The 18,889-nt window shown below is 38.1% G+C and overlaps 1 protein-coding gene across 1 annotated transcript in view; it reads right to left on the bottom strand.

Annotated features, from left to right (window-relative positions):
• Plxdc2 (plexin domain containing 2) overlaps positions 1 to 18,889 on the bottom strand; it is a 468,383-nt gene that overhangs the window by 255,415 nt on the left and 194,079 nt on the right. Inside the window, exon 3 of the mRNA XM_008855025.3 lies at positions 6,908 to 7,054. Coding sequence (XP_008853247.1) covers positions 6,908 to 7,054 — 147 coding nt within the window. The remainder of the gene's footprint in view (positions 1 to 6,907; positions 7,055 to 18,889) is intronic.

Raw genomic sequence — 18,889 nt, 5'->3', positions numbered from 1 at the left:
TCAAATTGTCAGAGAACTTCATTAAGGGCAATTTAAAAATCTGAAAAAAAATTGCCACATCAAAAATCATCTCATTTCATGACAAACCTTACCGGCCTTATGCTAGATACAGGAGCAGACAATGAGCTGCACTTCTGGAATTTCATATTGCCTGTGTTTCTCATTTCAAGAATCAATGGAAGGACAAAAGAAAAACTAAGCCAGTGTTTAGGTCTGGCAAAGAGTACAATTGCTTGGCAAACAGAAGTATAGAGAGATATGGATTTATAGATACAGAGATATAGATATGCGGATGAGACAGATATTCTCTATTTCAAGTATATCCATTCCTCCATCCCTCCACCCATTAATAAGCTTCTATCTCTATCCAGCAACCCATACATGCTCTGATTGCTGTCTATGAATCTGTTGGTCAATCTGTCTCTCTGTCTCTCCATTTGGTCCCCTTGAACAAAACTTAATCAGTTTCCTCTCAACTGACCTTTTCTGCTAAGCTTCATCCTTGGACATTTTTGACTTTACATTGCTCAGTTTTACTAAGACTTCCATCCCTGGACCCACTCATCCTTTAACACAGACTCTTTCAGTGGCCAGCTTTACTCCTGATTCTGAATATTCTGCTAGGTACACCTGTGAACTTCCCTGTAAAATCCAGTTTCAACAACAACAGAAACATATGAAACTAGTTTAATTAGAGCCCCGCCCTCAAGAGCCCCAAGCTCCATATCGACCAGGTTCCTCGTCTTCTGTCAGATTCCTAGGGACTTCTAGGTACTCTGGCCCAGCTTCCTTGTGGATCTCATGACTATTTACTCAGAATTCCCCATGGTCCTGAGGTTTCTCTTCTGTATTTTTGTACCCGTAGGGTGCTCCTTCCTCTCTGCTTCTTAACCATAAAGCTCTACTTCAGGCTTGATCTCAGTACTACACAGGCCCTCTTTACTCCATTTCAATAGTCAGTACAATGCTTTCATAATTTCAACTGTTGTTATACCCTGTTTTGTTTTTCAGGCATAGATTTGCTTTTCTGAGAAGGGTCTCATGTTGCTAGACTGAACATGAAATGAAGAATGAACTTGAACTACTAATCTTGCCCCCACCTCCCCAGTTCTGAGATTACAAGACTGTGTATGGTGCCCAGTTTATGCAATGCTGTCTAACCTGAGTCCTCATACGTTAGGCAAGCACTCTACCACCTGAGCTCCATCCCTCACATTATCATTTTAAAAAATTTTTTTAATTTTATGTGTATGAGTGTATCACCAGCATGTATGTAAGTGCACCAGTATCATTCAATGCCTGAGCATGTCAGAAGAGGGTATCAGGTTCCCCAGGAACTGGAGTTACAGACTATATGGGTGCTGGGAATAGAACCTGGGTACTCTGCAAGAGCAGCCAGTGCTCATAACCACTGAGCCAGCTCTCCAGCCCCACATTATCATTTTTTCATGAAAAGAATTAGGTGGTTTAAATAACAACACTCTACAACCTCATGATTCTTTCAGTGTCTTCATCATCCTTTCATGAGGATTTCACTTTTATTCTCACAATAGCTGTGATCAGCAGGCAGACGTTGTATCCTTTTCTTCCAAGTTACAAAATTGAGTTGCAGAAAGGCCAGAGTCCATGAAAATGAATGTGGGATCCAAGGTCTCCTGATTTCTGACCCCAGACTCCTTCCATTAGGGTGGTGCTGCCTCCCAGGGAGCTACAAAGCAGAATGTCATCCATGGCTTCAGGAGAATCATTCCAGTGTGCCTGGCTATTGAATCAAACTCTGTGTTCAGCAGCAAGTTGAGTAATATGGAAATGAAAACACAGAGCTATGAGCTATGGAATATGAAACATTGACCTAGAGGAAAAGGCACAAGTCCAGGCTGGTTTCAGGTTTGAATTCAGAAACTTCTAGAACAGCAACCTGATGAAACTGTGTGTCTTTGAATAAAGTACAAAAAATTCCAAAAAAACGTAAGAATTTTCAGGAAGACTATTTGCCTCATTGTTTGCCATAAGCTAAGGTTTTATATAAAAATTTCACTTGAGGAACTGGAGACGGCTCAGCGGTTAAGAGCACTGGCTGCTCTTGTAGAAGACACAAGTTCGGATCCCAGCACACACAACCACCTGTAACTCTAGATCCAGGGGATCTGCCACCCTCTTCTGGCCTCTACAGGCACTGCAGGATGCAAGTGCACTTACATACACACAGGCATAACATGTGTACACATAGAATAAAAATAAATTTTAAAAATTAAAAAATAAAATTTTCACTTATCTTAATTCAGAAAGTCATGTTGCTTGCTTTAATCTATCAGCTACAAAACAAGTATCTATCATCTACCTTACTGGGACATCTTAAATGATGATTTAAGGAGTGTAGTGTAAAGTAGGCATGGTGGTGCACACCTTTAGTCCCAGAACTTCAGAGGCAGAGATAGGTGGATCTCTGTGAGACCAAGGGCTGCTACTGCTACAAGGAGACCCTGTCTCATAAAAATAAGAAGAGGAGTTGGAGGAGGAAGAGGAGGAGGAAGAGGAGCAGGAGGGGGAGGAGGAGGGGGAGGAGGAGGATGGGGCTACAGGGAGACCCTGTCTCAAAGGAGGAGGAAGAGGAGGAGGTGGAGGAAGAGGAGGAAGAGGAAGAGGGGGAGGAGGAAGAGGAGGAGGAATGTAAACAAAATGTATAATGGAAGGACTTGAAAGCATACGAAATAAAATTTTACCACGTAGAGAGATAACATAAATAGTAATGATAATGATTTGAATAAGTTTAAAAAAGGAAGAAAGAAGGAAAAAAGAAAAGAAAGACAAGTTGGTTTGTTTTAGCATGAATTAAATTATTTCTAAGTTTTACTCTACTCTGAAATGTTATTTTAACAGAACAGGAAAATTAATTTTATTTCTACCTTCCTAATTTTTCTAGAATATTAACCTAATGTTCCAAAACTCCTATTTAGACATTAATAGATGGTGAATGGGAATTTTTTTCCTTAATTTTTCAGTATCCCAGGAAAGACAGCCTCTTATCCTCTCCTCTATGAGGAAATAGGAAAGGGGCCAGAAGTCACTTCTTCAGGGAAGCCCAGCCTTCTGGCTTTCTCACTCTGCAACTTGCTTAAACAGAACTGTGTTAGTCAGCTGTTCCTCCATCTTTTCCTATCAGGATCTTCCTTTGTCTTTTTCTGGTCTAATTTGTTGACAGAATGCAAATCTCTAAGCATGCAAATTATATCAGTGCTGATAAGATCTAAGAAATCTGCACTCTTTCTCCAGGGCTTAAATTGAAATTCTGTTTCTATCTAAATTACTGGAAAGCTTTGCATCGAGAACTATCTATGGGACACTAGGAGCACCTTCTCTAAAGCCCACCCTGCTTCTCTTCTGCTGTTTCCTCTTGTGGGTAAGTGAGCTTCTTTGGGAACAGATAGGGGACAGATGAATAGGAGAGAGAGAGAGAGAGAGAGAGAGAGAGAGAGAGAGAGAGAGAGAGAGAGAGAATGTGTGTGGTGTGTGTGTGTTTGTGTGTGTGTATGTGTTTGTGTGTGTGTGTGTGTATGTGTGTGTTAAAGGGAGTGTTTGTGGAGTCATTACTGAGCTCCCTCTTCACAACACTACTTCAACACTGTAGTTCTTACATCAACTCTCACAAGCTAATTCTATTTTGAGGGAAGACATCCTGCGAAAAAAATCAGAGAACTACCCAGGATTGGAAAGACACCAAAGCCAATCAGACACAGGTTAAATGTAGGTCACTCTAGAAAGAATGCTTTTAGGAAATTTAAAAACATTATACCAAGCAAATGTATTTCAAGATAGGAAATTTATATAAGTGAAGGAGTCCAAGAATCAAATTACATTTCTGAAAAGTAATGGGAACCTAAATAATATTATTGATCTTGTGTCATAAATGGAACTTTGTGTCTGAGTGTGGCTATGTATATATTCTAAAGTCCGTTAGTGTGCTCTGTGAGTGTGGGGGATATAATGTATATTGTCTGTATGGGATGTGTGTGCTTATCTGTATATGGGGTGCATGTGTGGTGACTGTGTCTGCATGTGGAGTATGTATGGTGTGATAACCGTGGGATCTGTGCAGCACTTGAATCTATATGTGGTGTGTGTGGTATGGATATCTGTGTACCCAATTTGTGTGCTGTGTGTATCTATATATGGTATGTGCTTTGTGTATATATGTATATATAGTGTGTGTTTTCATGTGTTATGTAGGTATGTGTATATGCATGTATGGTGCTTGCATATGTATATGTAGTGTATCTCTGTTGTTTGTATCTGCATGTGGGGTGATTGTATCTATATGTGGGGTGTGTGGGATGTAGTTATCTGTATATAGTACTTGTGAGAATATGTATATGTATGTGTGGTATATGTATCTGTATGTGGGTATGTGTATATATGTATGTGAGATGTGTATATCTGCATGTGAGGTGTGTTTATCTTCATGTCAGCAATCTGTGTGTGTGGCATTTGTATCTATATGTGGTAAGTGTGGCACATGTGGGAAGGTGTGATGTATGCATTTGCATGTGGAGTTTGTGTATCTGAATATGAGGTATGTGTTTCTGTATATGGGGTCTGTGTATATGGTATGTATATTTCTGTTCCTGGTGATAACAGGTAAATTCAGGGCCATATCTAAATTTGAAAATCGTTTGTCTCAAAACTCATGGAAAAGCAACAAGTTATGCTACAACACAAAATGAGGAGAGTTTCTAAAAGAAAGGCTTCTAGAAATGGTAAATATATAAAATGAATGCAAGGAAAACCAACTTTCAAGCAGAAATTTGAGTCCTTCCACTTACATGTAGGTCTGCCTAAGTAAGGTGTTGAAGGCATCAACATCACCCCCACACAAACAAGAAGAAAATAAACAACTAACTATAGAACCATAATTTTCCATGAGGTCACAAGACTATCGAATACCATTCAAAAGAAAAAAATAAATCATCAGGAACAGACAGGACACAGACATTTTCTCAAATGAGAGAGCGCAGAAAACAGTGGGCACATGAATGTGCAAGAAGTTAGCCAATGCTCTAACTGGAACTTTTCTTTTCCTATAGACAGTACCCACAGTTGCTAACAGCAGACTAGTCACCTCCTGGACTCTACATAGATACACCAGCATTCAAACTTCTGTAGGTATATTTCACACTACGAGTCACTGTCATACAGTTGAAAGCCCATCAAAAGAAATACATTCCAGATAGGCTTTATCCTAAGCTCATTTTTCTCATTTTCTCCTCTAATGAGGATATGTTCTAAATCCCAAAGTAAATCATTTCTGAATCTTGTCTGGGATCACTTGATATGGAAAAGAAACGGGACAACAGAATTTAGTAAAGAGAGGTAGCTATTTTGCCTCTCAGACTCAAACAAGTATGTACTGTGTTGAGAATTCATAGGCTCATTGTGATCAATTATAATTAATTTCATTTTCATTTAACTGGCACTGGTTGTCTCATGATATAGGAACTTCCACATATAAACAACAAAGGTCATTGCCAAAAGTTTTGATACTAAATATTAATGAAGTCAGTGACTAAGTAACTTCTACCAACACTGCTGACTGTTTCATAGGGATGATGACAGTAGCCCTGAAGGCAGTGTGGTGTTTCATGAAGAGCAGTATTATTCATGCCATCCAAACCAAATGAATTTTAAAATGTGAAATCTGTCATTTTGTCATAAAAATAATCATAAAGAATATTCTGAAATCAATTCTCATCATTATCACATATATGTGTACGTGTATGCATACATACATGATATCTTTGTGTGCGTATATGTCTGTGGGCACATGTGTGCGATGGTGTGTGTGTGTGTGTGTGTGTGTGTGTGTGTGTGTGTGTGTATGTGTGTGTAGGTAAAAGAACAACTTGCCAGATGTGGGTCTCTCTTTCCACCAGATGGACCCGTGGATGGAACTGAGGTCTTTAGTTCAGTGGCAAGCACCTTGACCTGATGAGCCACCTCACAGGCTCACATGATCAATTTGACATACACAAATACCAAGCAAGAATCTGTGGCTTTGACTATGTATTATAATATCTCAGTTTTACCTCTGGGTTCATTATTTATGGATAGGTTTTCTGATTTTTTCAGGACTCAGTTTTTCTTATCTGTAATACCTGGATGTTAGTGATATTTAGTTGTTAACTTTATTTACTACTTGTGTGTGTTTGTGTTGTAGGGGGGTCCACATACCATAGCAGAAGTGTGGAAGTTTGAGGACAATTTGTGGAGTCTGTTCAGTAATGATGAACCTGAAAGAGCTAATCTATGTAAACGTTAAGCCTGGTACACAGAATCAGCCAGCACCAGCTACTTCAGATAAATGTGGGAGGGATGCGACTATTCCCTCCCACCTCTATTTTCCTGGGGCAAAAATTGTACCACAGAATAAATTCTTTACTTCCAGAAAGGAAGCGAGTAAATAATGGGTTCAGATTTTCAAATACCAAGTTGATACCTTCTATATTTAATTCTTTCCTTTATAGTAAATTTCTTCACTCAGTCTTATAACTTGGTCTACATATGTTGTCTCAATCACAAACAGATTTTGTTAGTTTTTTTCTGACATGAAAACCAGTAAACTCACATCAGGGGTAATATACCAAGATCAGGTTAATTTTTTAAATGCTGTATACACTGAAAATAATCCACGTGAATCATATCTTTGAATAAATGGCATAATTCATCAGACACTATGGAAATCAGATAAAATAATGATAGCTTATTTTTTAAAAACCTCTCGTTACCTTTAATAACTTGTGTGCAATTATTCATGACTTATAGAACAGGATGCAGTTGGAAAGTGATCACATATTGATCAACAACTTTCTCACAGTGAAAAACATAAGAGAAACCCCAAAGCCCAAGCACTTACTGCAGCCTGCCGGTGAGTATTAGACAGTATCCCATGGATCTTCACTTTGTCCTTCTCCATTTGGTCTATGTTCACCCACAGATCCCGGCTGGCAGAGTCCGATGGGCCATATATCCGAGAAATATAGTAATTGTGATCTGTATCCTCCTGCAAGAAGAGAGGATGACGAACCTTAGGGATTGCGGTATTTTTCCTAAATCGTTTAAAAGAATCCTGTTGTAATTAAAGTATCACTGGTCTTCAAAATAGCAAGATGATTTAAACAACCTCTTGGGGAAGTGAATTAAGATGAAAATAACATGTAAAATTGGTAATCCTCTTTAGAAGAAAGTGAAATATACAAAACTTAGAAGCAAATTTATGATCTGTATACAATAAGAGGGTTTTGTCACCATAACGGAGATTTAATTGCTGTCCGGATAAAAAAATCTGACTTAAAAATATTTACTAAAGATATGAGCTATAATTGCTAGTCAGTGACTACACATTCTAGATTTTGTTTTATAAATGAGGTTATAATAGGCTCTGCTTTCAGTTAATGCTCTAGAAATTGAGAGGATAGCTTTAATTAGCCTTATTAAAAATCTACTTTATTTGAATTCTTCTCATTACCACTACGTTTTTCCAAAAGCTTTTATTTTTCATTTTACAACTCAACATGTAGATTTGAAAGTTCTAAAAATGCAGTTTTGTTGAGGAACAGCCAGAAAAAAGTCATACGGCACTTGGCTTTTCCAGATCATTTTTTGTAAACCACAAAGTACAATGATGCTTTTAAGGGGGATGATCCATCAGCAAAGTTGGCAAAGTGCTTGCCATGCAAGCATGGAGGTCTGAGTTCAGGTTCCCAGTGCCCACATAAAGGCTGGGCATGTTGAAATAGACCTTTAATTTCAGAGCTAGGGGTAGGGCTGTGGAGAAGGGGGATCCCTGGAGTTTATTTGCTACCCAGTCTAGCCAACCTGTGAATTCCAAGTTCAATAAGAGACAGTGTCTCAAAAAAAAAAAAAGGTGGAGAACTCAAGAAAGACACCTGATGTTGCCTTGTGCAGCCCAAGGCCCACATTCAGATTCTAACACAAATATATACACCCACATATAAACATGGGAGGGAGGGAGGGAGGGAGAGAGAGAGAGAGAGAAATACAATGATGTTTATCAATTTGAGGAGTCATTAAATGGAACATACCTTAGAACATTCTAGCAAATGAGGGGGAAAAAGTATATTGACCAGAATGCCCAGGATGTGGAAAATAAATTTAGGATAATTTTGTCGAATACATTTATTATCAAAGTGCTGTTTGAATGACATGTGAGCATTCAAGAAATTCAGTCAAAAGAAGAATCTCATACACTTCCTTGTAAACACCAGGGTAATATATATATATATATGTGTATATATAAATTATGGAAAGAAAAGGAATGATCTAAGCAGTATTCTAAAGGAATTTCGCCTAGTGACTAAAAGAAAATATATGACTCAAAACATAGGTATTGACAAGAGAAATTAAATGTTAGCAACAGTTCTGACTTTGATAAAGATTTGGGGGTAAACTTATAGTGAAATCTTAGGTGTCATACAAATGTCTGTGTATGTCCACAAGCAAGGCGAAGTCAGAGAGAGAGAAGAAGGGCAAGATGCAGGAGTGAAATGCCCTGTGGCTGGGGATGAAAAGCCTCATGGGTTTCCAGCTCCTCCTTCCAGGCAATCATAGCGAACTGCATAAAGGACTCTACCGGGACTTCTCGACCAGATATGGAACAAATGATCTGCACATGGCATTCAGTCAGCCATAGCATTCAGGAGGTACGTATGCATATAAACCTAAGAGGGACCGTTGGCAAGGCCTTCAGGAGTTCAGAGTGAGAAGAGATAAGTTCCCTTATTCTGATTACTGTTATGTCTGTGTATGCGATTTCATACAACTGCGGCCATTCTGAGATGATGAGAAAACCCTGCTGTAAGTAGAGCAAACACATATTAGGAACAGAATGGCCAACACTGTAAAGGCTTGTTTGTATGTGACTGCTGCACTTGCTCAATTTACTTTATTGTAAAGTTCCTTAAGTTAGGCTGTTGCTAACTAGAGAAATCCTAACTGAAATCATGTTTCTCTTATTTATGGCCAAAATTAAGAAAGATTGAAAAAGACAATTCTGACATATTTGTAGATCTGGATAACAAGCACATATTCAATTCTGATATTCTAGGGAACCATACAGCAGAAATGGATCCTTGTATAACTTGCCAAAAGTCATCAGGTCTGAACAGGTCATAATAATTCATTTAACGTTTTAATGAGTTTGGGGGAAAGGTGGCTTTGGAGCAAAGACTCAAGGAGATTTAGTATTGCAGCATTAAGGTCAACAACACAATCTTTAGACAAATTATGTAACTGATTCTATGATGCTGTGAAATTCACATATATTTATTAAGACATAAAAATTCCACAAATAGAATTCAGTATAACTTTGATACAGGATCTTCCTGTAGCCCTAGATGGCCCAGAACTCACTATGTTGACTAGGCTAACCTCTACCCCACAGAGATCTACCTGCCTCTGCCTCCAGAATTCTGGTATTAAAGGCTTGTGTGACCACCATGCCCAATTCTAAATGTCTGTATTTACTTTAAAAATAAGCTTATGTTTGGGGCTGGTGAGATGGCTCAGCGGTTAAGAGCAGGGACTGCTCTTGCAGAGGGCCCAGGTTTGATTCCCACCACCCACATAGCAGCTATGAACTGTCCTTAACTCCAGCTCCAGGGGAATCGAAGCCCTCTCTGACCTCTGTGGCATTGCACTACACGGGTGCACTAACATACATGCAGGGAATATACTCATACACATAAAATAAAAATTATAAATAAAATATTTTTAAAATAAAATAAGCTTATGTTTATCATAAAGAAAAACACTGTAACAAAATAATGAATTGTCTGTAAAAATATACACAAATTTATTTATCTGATGTATATGACAAAATTACTACCGTGGTTATATAAAACTATGCCTGTATTGTTTAGTTAAATCAGAGTCCCCATAAACATCAACATATATTTGAAAATTCTGGTTAGTCTAAAGACTAGAACTTAGAACTGACTTCTAGAGTTCAAGCTTACCAAGTTGTCATGACAACTTTTATTCAAAGATGAAGACAGTTTATTGTTTACCCAGGAATGCGGACACATAAGATGTTAAATTCTAGAGAGGCATTTGGCTCAGATCCTCAGGAAAGCCATAAAATAAATGTCTGAAAATGTGACATTTGAACACTACTAAATTATTCAAACCACATCTTCTTCTGTTTTAGGCATAAAGGTATTTAAAGAGTTGTTGGAAACCACTCTAGGCACAAAGATTTTTTTTATTTTCTGTTCTAAAGCAAAACTATTTCTAATACCACAGACAATAAAACAAAGCTACACAGAGCTAGGCCTACATGCCAATTCATTTAGGAAACCAACTGTTACTGAAAGTGGTTGGCATAGTCGGGGTCTCTAAATGCTTTAACTCCTGCTCCTCAAAAATGCCTAGAAATGAGCAGCTGTGGACAAGCAGGGGGTGCACTCTAGAGACACCGAAGATGACACGTTGTGGCCACAGCCATCCTGCAGGAACCAGTCCATACCATTCCTAAACTAAATGTTCTTCTCTTCTACCATGACAGCTGAGGCGATTTTATGATGGATAGCATTTACAGAGGCTTCAGCCATGACATCTGAACCTCAAGTACGTTTCATTGAGAATTGTAAAAAAAAAAAATCAAAAACATAGTGTATGGCCATCTATGTGCTAGTAATTCGATGTATGTGGATACATGAAATATAATCAAAGTTTTAGGCAAAGTCATTTATCATTGAATTAATGGTTACCACATGAAGATTATTTTATAGTAAATAATTATAATTACTTCTTCTTTTGAAAACGTTCTGTTCAGCTCCTTAGCCCATCTTTCAATGGTATTTACAGATGTCAAGAGATGACAATGGTTATATAATTAATTTAAACATAAAGCTCTTCTGAAATACAAATTGTGTAAAATTTTACTGTCCAAAAATAAACAATATAAAGAATTTTCTGTGATCTAGAAAAATTATATCACTGTAAGAAAACTAAAGGGCATGATAAAATAAAAAAAAATTGAGAAGGGGTGAACTGATTGTACTCAGATATGAAGTCAATAGAGGCAGTAAGTGCAGTTTTCAGACTGTCCTTCCACCCTTGAAACACAGAGCATGATATGAAAACAGTGAGGCCCATGTCTAGGCCTGATGCTATATAGCAAACATTGTGGGCCCTTCCTCATGATCCATATGTTGATGACTCAACTCCCAACATTCTTGTAGCTGGAGATAGGGTCCTCATGGGGGTAACTAACATTAAGCAATGTCATAATAGTGATACCTGGACCACACAGGATGTGTGCCCTTATACTCAGAGACAGCCTTCTCCTTTCCACTCCAGTCCCCTCCCCTGCTTCCCTTCCCACCTTCATTCCCCTCTCTTCTCTCTCAGGACAAGTCCCAAGAAAATTTGCAATAAAAAAATTGGAATTCTCTAAAATTTCCTGTGAAGGGCATCCTTTTATATGATTAAAAAAAAATTCTTTGATACAGTTCTCATTCTGTAACTGAGGCTTGCTTAGAACTCACCGCAGAGCTGACTAGTTTAGAATTCACGACCATCTTCCTGCCCCAGTCTCTAAAATGCAGGTCTTACAGGTGTGAGTTACCACATTTGGCTAAAAAGGAAATCTCACAGGTTTCCTAAAGAGCAAATGGAACTATGAACAAGGGTGAGAAACTGGATAATCTGACCCTGTCATGGCATCCAAGAGAACCAACGTCTATAAAATCTCAGAGAATGTAGTTTGTGACTCAAGAATTATTTCCTGCCGAGTTATATTTGAAGTACAAGGCAATATCATTTCAATACACGCAGATACACAGGAAATATACCACCAGTGAGAAATTCTTGAAAATGTAATTTCTCATTCTATGTTCAGATCAGCCCAGGGCTAAGTAGTCTGCCTGTTATAGAAATCCTACTGGACAGAGCTGTATTGGCTGTGAGGGAATGCAGCAGCTGTGGCAAAAATTCTGATTTGAGCACTGAATCCCTGACAAGAATGTCTCAAGCAATGGCATGATCTAGTCATTACAATTATAAATAGGATTATAATTTCTGTCCATCATGAAAATATGATAATAACAGTGAAGTTGCTATGCATTGAATGTGAAATATCCCCCACAGGCTCATGTGAAATTCTGTTCTCAGATGAAGAAGCCATGTGGAGAACTTACGGACCCTTTAGAAGGTAGAGCCTAGGCTGATGGAGAAGGAAGAGCCTAGCTTGACTCCAGGCAGTCTTGTGTCCTCGAGCCTTCAGCTTCCCGCTCCACTGTGATGTGACTAGCCTCTTCCACATGCTCCTGCCACTGCCAACTGAGTTGCTGTCATGCCCTCACTTGTCACATGTAGCTATAAGAAACAATGTAACAAAATAAATCTTTCCTCCCATTAGATGTTCTACTAGGTACGGTAGTCACAGAGGCACAAAATAATCCATAAACAGACATGATTAGACAATCATTCATGCAGTTCATTGACAGCTGAACCCGAAGGCCTAGAAATACCTGAAAGTACAGAAATTTTAATCCTTAAGATAACCATTGGAGGAAGAAGCCTGGAAAAACAGCCTAGAGGTTGCACACATGTCCCTGAAGGCCAGCAGAAAAATATTAAATTCATTATTTTCCTCAAATATAATACTCATAGTGTAAATCAAATTTTATATATTATATCTATGCAATATGAATGTTTATCTGTACTTTCCTGTCTCGATCCTTTCTGAGAATATGTGTGTGTATGTGTGTATACATATATACATTATTTATATTATACACTATATCCAAATGTGAATGCATATCTGTAGTTACTTTCCTGTCTTGATCCTCTCTGACCATATATATATTATTTATACTATATACTATAAATCAGGAACTCAGCATAGAATTTCAAGGTCAATAACTTAAGATTGTTTTGGGAAAAGACTTCGAATAAATGTTTTTTTTTTTTTTTTAAAAATACTAACTTCAGGGCTGGAGAGCTGGTTCAGTTCTTAAGAGCACTGGCTGCTCTTGCAGATGACCCTGATTCAATTCCCAGCACCCACATAATGGCTATCAACTGTTCCAGGGAAATCCAACACTCTCTTCTGATCTCTGTGGGCATTGCACAACATGAGTGCACTTACACACCTGCAGACAATACACATATACACGTAAAATAAAAATATTAAAATATTAAGAAAATAAAATACTAGCTTCTTAGGTGATGTGGTGGCTCACACCTTTAATCCCAGCACTTTGGAAGGCAGAGGCAAGTAGATTTCTGCAAGATCAAAGTCAGCCTGATCTATATAGTGAGTTCCAGGTGAGCTGGGAATACAGGGAAGACCTATCTTAAAATAAATGAAAGAAAGAAAGAAAGAAAGAAAACACTAGCTTCTTAAATCATAATATTTGGAGTTTAATAATTTTATTACTGATAGCAAATGAAATTCAGCATTAAGAAAAATGTAAGAAAACATTCATTTTCTTCAAATTTTAAGAGATTAACATTTGAATTTTGTATAATCACCACAGATATCTCCATCTCATCTTTCTTGTTTACTTATTTATGAAGAAATCATTCATGACACGTTTCTAAGATGCAGCATATTTTTAATGAGAAACATTTTCGTGGAAAGTATGATAGTTTAGTAAGAATCACTCACTGGTATTCTTAGATCTTGGAAATTTTTATAATCTACCAAGAATTATATTTTAAGGATTAGTCCATGTGTAAGTTGTCATCCTATTATATTATATTTTATATCTAGGTCATATTTCAAGGCTCTCAGAAAGGGGCTGTATCTGGAGACAGCTACATTCTGACACTGTGAACAGGGGATGGCAGGTAGCTAAATTTGGGAGAAGAAAGCATGTGGTGTTCTTAAAGGCATCACACTCGCAGACAGCCATCTGATCTTTAGTTCTTTTAGGCTTGGTCACTAATGAGCTCTGACATGTTAATGAAGTCATTAATCCAATCAGTTTACATCATTGTGCCAGTTCTTGTAACAGAAGTCATCATAATGCCCTGTCTATCAGGCAGGTCATACAGAGGATGACAGGAGTTTGGGACCTGCAGTGAGGGTTGGTCTCCACTGCATTGAAGATCATGGAGTAGACCATATGAAAAGTGATGTGAGATAAAGACCACACCCTCTTCCCCTTTCCCCATCTCACGACAAGAAGGAGGTCTACAGCATAGGGATTGGAAAATGTTTAAGTTACATTAGTTCGTTTATTAACCAAACTATAATGATAGTACTTAACTTTCTTTCACTGACTGCCAAAGAATTAAGTGAAACTGACGTATTTAAACACATTCTGGAAAGTATATGACCAGAACATAAAGTATTTCGTTTTATTAAAGAAGCTCCAGACACCTTCAGAATGATAGAAGCAATTACATATTACTTTCGAATAGCCTTCAGGATCCATCAGCAGACATTATGCCGACATCCCCCTCAGATGCGAAGAACAGAGCTGTGATACATGGCTCCATTTAATGCCATCCTTTTAGAGGAACTGAAATCAATCAAGGTCTTCTGTTAGATATGCCAGGTCATAGCACCAGCTCTCAGGACACACGTGTTATCCATGCTTCAGTTTTCTACACATCCCCTCATCATTCCCCTGAGGATTTTCATCTACTTACCTACCTTACTGATCTGTAACATTTGTTATCTACTGGCAGATTGGCGTTTTCACTAGCTATAGCTCAGATGCGTATTTGTTAGACTTACAAAAGAAAACAATTTGTCATAATGGTTTAGTTAAGCCACTCCAAGAATCTTTGAAGTGTGTGTGTAAACTTATTATAAAGTTAGAATACTGCACAGCATATCTAAAATATAGGATTCTAGTAATATTTCCATTATAGAAGCTTCAGTTTCCCTGATAACAATCGTTTTTCACAAATGAAGTTGTGTACCATATTATGCAGAGATAGGTGGACTTCATGGCCGAAAAAAAATACAACATGCTAATTTGTGATGTTTCAAAAGAGTAACACCATTAAGACTATCTTTTGATTGAGTAATATCCAAGGTCTACAAACATTTTGATATATATTGGCATGTGTTCATGTTGGCTCATTTCTGAAATGAAACTATGTATTTTCCATATGGATATATCATACCTTTATATACTGGGCCATTTATAGGTCTCTTCAGTCTTTTCAAGGCTCAGTAGCCTATGCTCAGGTGAGGAGTGGTGAGATAGAAGACACTAGAAAGAGAATCCAGGCCAATGTTTTGAATGATTTCCTGGCACCTCCATTTGTCATTTGTAAACTCGAGCAAGTCATTCCAAACCAAACAGTGGTTACTCTAAAGATGCACTGCTACCTAATGAAGGATGTTGAAGGTTTCACAAACCTACCAAAGTTTGTAATTAAAAAAATATCTAAAATGTGTATAAGATATGTATTAACATTCACAAATTTAGCAGTAAAATAATGTGGCTCATATATTGGGTTGAAGTAGTGGATCTAAGCAGTCACTCTATGCTGTGGAATTTAGTTGGGAAAGTTGAACTAGAATGCCCTTCAGCTAAGTTTCCAAAATTGTTTGGACAGAAGGTAAATAAGAAACGATAGCTGCAAAGTGAACTGAGAACTCTTTACCTGCCTTTAATCAGATCATATCCCACTTTAAAAAGAAGTAAGAGTCTGAAGCCGAGACACATCTTGTAGCTTGCCCAGCACATGCAATTCTGTGTAACGCTCACGTCTAGTTTCCTTTGATTTCCATAAAACCTGTTGGATATTAATTATTTTTACTACTTCAGAAATAAATTGCTGGGGCTAGAGAGATGGAATAGTGCTTAAGAGCACTGGCTGTTCTTGCAGAAGACTCAGGTTTGGTTCCCAGGACCCACATGGCAACCCACCACTGTCTGTAACTCCAGTTCCAAGGGATCCAACACCTTCTTCTGGCCTCTGTGGGTACATCATGCACGTGTTGTACTTACATACATGCAGGCAGACACGTACACATGAAATAAAAATAAATCTTTAAAAAACATTGTACTTGCTCCACCTTTCTCTCTGAGCCTGTATATCAGCCCCCTCCTTTTTCCTTCTTTCCATTGATTCTTTTCACTGTATTCTCTACAGAGTACATTACTTCTTTATCAGAGGAAAAATTTTAAAACAGAAAACTAATCTTATCACTCCTCTTTTCTTATAAGGGCTTCCTATACCACTTAGAATAAAATCCAAACTCTCCTCACATAAGAGAATGGACAGGCGATCTCTTGAACCTCATCCCTGGGCGCATTCTGGACTGCTTTATGTTCATGAGGTTGTTGATATTATCCACACACACGGCTACTGTTCCACACATTGCTCTCATTCTTCAGCTTTCAGTCTGCATTCGTTTTCTCAATTTAATTTAAAGCACATTATGGTCATCACACTTTACTTATTTTTATTTATTACCAGTTACCAACCCTTACAATCTCTTTCTCAGCATTGTGTCCAATGCCTTATTTTAGTGATTAGAACATTGGTCACAACATGATGGGGATAATGATAAATACATTTTATCGACCATTCAGCATGCTAACATTCAGGTTTTCATGCTCTAAGTCTTTCAAGCCACTGCATCAATCTGTTTTTGTGTAACCGACAATTCCGTATTTGGTGGCTTAGGACAGCCTTCCTTTAATTAAGGACTCTGCCCACTAAGGAGGGGCTGATGACTGAGCAGGAAACTGGGGAGGGGGCTAGCTCAGCAGGACATTGTTTCTCCTGCCAATGGTACCTTCTTGGCTCACTGTTGCTTTGCAAAGGGCTGGAGGCTGGTGGGTTCCAGATAGCTTGTCCTCTTGTCCTGGGTCCCTTTGCCCGTTCATTCTCTCTTTCTAGACCGGTTTCTTCACTAGGTGACCAAATAACCTAACAGACTACACTGGAAGCAGCAAGCCTTGAGGTATTGGCTGAAGAGAAGCACATCTAGCCTGGTTTCTATGATTGGGACAATGGATCCACCCTGGGAGAAACCTCAGTCATCTATGATCATTCAGTTTTCTGTTCCCAAGTGGGTGAGCAGTTTGGGTAATTATAAATATGTGGCCACTCTGTCCCAGGGTTGTTGGCTTTGTTGAGAGACAACTTTGCAGATTCAATTCAATTTTTTTCTTCAAATAATCTCTTTGCTTTTACCATAGAGGCACTTTTAGTAATGTAAATCTTCATAGTGGCTTCTAACTGAAAATTCAAAAGTCAGTGTCCAATGACAAATCACTTCAGAATCACATCTTACAGGCAAGAAAACTTGGTTGGCGGCTCAGTTAAATTCAGGTAGCTAATGTAGAGTTCAAATGAGGGCAGAGCAAAGGAACAGAAGTCTCAGTCATTTCACGAGTCATTAAAAATAAGAAAGAGAAAGAGTAAAAAGACCAGCAAAGACATTCACGATCTGCTGGGGAGTTTTATTTTAAAATGAACAAAGTTGGGTTCAGATGAGTATTTTCATAATATAGTCTGGCCGACTAGACAGGAAAACTCTCAAATCTATAAAGCTGACATTTACATCTTACAATAAAACTACAAGATAGCTAGAGGAGATGTTTGGTGCAGCGCAGTCCAAGAACTGAGATTTCCAAATGGCTTCTGTCCTGAGAAATCGCATGGAGGAAAATACCAATGTTGATAGTCGTTGTTCTCCTAAGAAGTAGTTGGAAAGACCCCAAGAAAAATATTCTCAGGTAAAATATTCAGAAGAATATAATCTATGGTAACAAGGGTTTGTAAAATGGCTATTTACCACTGTTTCTTTGAGATGTTACTTATACAAGTTAACAAGTATTTTTTATATGTGTGTGAGAGGCCTTCAGCAAGTGTCATGAAGGGTAAAAAGAGATGATTATGACAGAATCCTTCTACAGAGTAAGATAACAGAAGTTAGTAAATATTTTTCTTCCTAACCAGCGTAAATGATGTACTAATGACGAAACAAGCACTGTGATCATTCTAAGCCAAAGCAATTCTTGTTCAATTTTAGTGATAAGAAAAATAAGTTTCATGGAAGCAATGAAATTTATTCTGGCCCTTGAGGAGAAAGAATTGTAACTTGAAACAGTCATCTGGGCATAGTCTGAGCCTAGGGGAACACGCAGGGAAAATTAAAAACAGCCTAGGAACCATATGGGACAACAGGCACATAGAGAGGGGAGGAACGTGAAGAGAGCAGCCCAGGTAGCATGACGAAGTCACATTATACAAGCCTCTGAGAGTCACTCCAGGAAGTCTGAACTTTCTTTTGTTAAAAAAAAAAGCGGAGGGGACATCATTGGGGCAACAGATAAAGTCAAACATCCAAGGAACAATCCAGAAAATAGGATGGACCAGTGAAGGAAAAAAATAGAATCAGACATTTATCTGGAAGCTATTACAATAGGTCAAGAATAAAACCAAAATAGGTATATGTTGCTTACAAGAAAGGGAAAGAGGTCATGGTAGGAAAAGCTGTGAAGAATTCAAAAGATATTTCAGTATTTGAGAGGATAATAGCCTTCAACACTGGCCCTGAAGTGTTTTATTTAGTCACTATAACTGGGACAATCCAGAAAGTTTTGAATACCTAAGGTTAGTAAAAATGATAAAATAAATATCCGTGTTACCCAAATATAGTGAATGCATAAGACATGGAAATAAGAGCTTTGTAGCAACCAGATGTAATAGAAAAGGCCTCCCCTGTCAAACAACACCTGCATTTCTATTTTTCCCTCACTGCACACATGAACAGATGTTCCAGGTGGGACAATGCCAAGGGCTCACAAATGTCTTTGAACTATGGCCATGGTTTACAGATTTGTCGGCACACGAAAATCACCTAGAGACCTTTTAAAAGTTCCAAAATTCA

Source organism: Nannospalax galili, unplaced genomic scaffold, assembly GCF_000622305.1.
Source record: "Nannospalax galili isolate Female #2095 unplaced genomic scaffold, S.galili_v1.0 scaffold487, whole genome shotgun sequence".
Classification (NCBI taxonomy): Eukaryota; Metazoa; Chordata; class Mammalia; order Rodentia; family Spalacidae; genus Nannospalax; species Nannospalax galili.
This window is presented reverse-complemented; position numbering and strand designations above follow the sequence as displayed.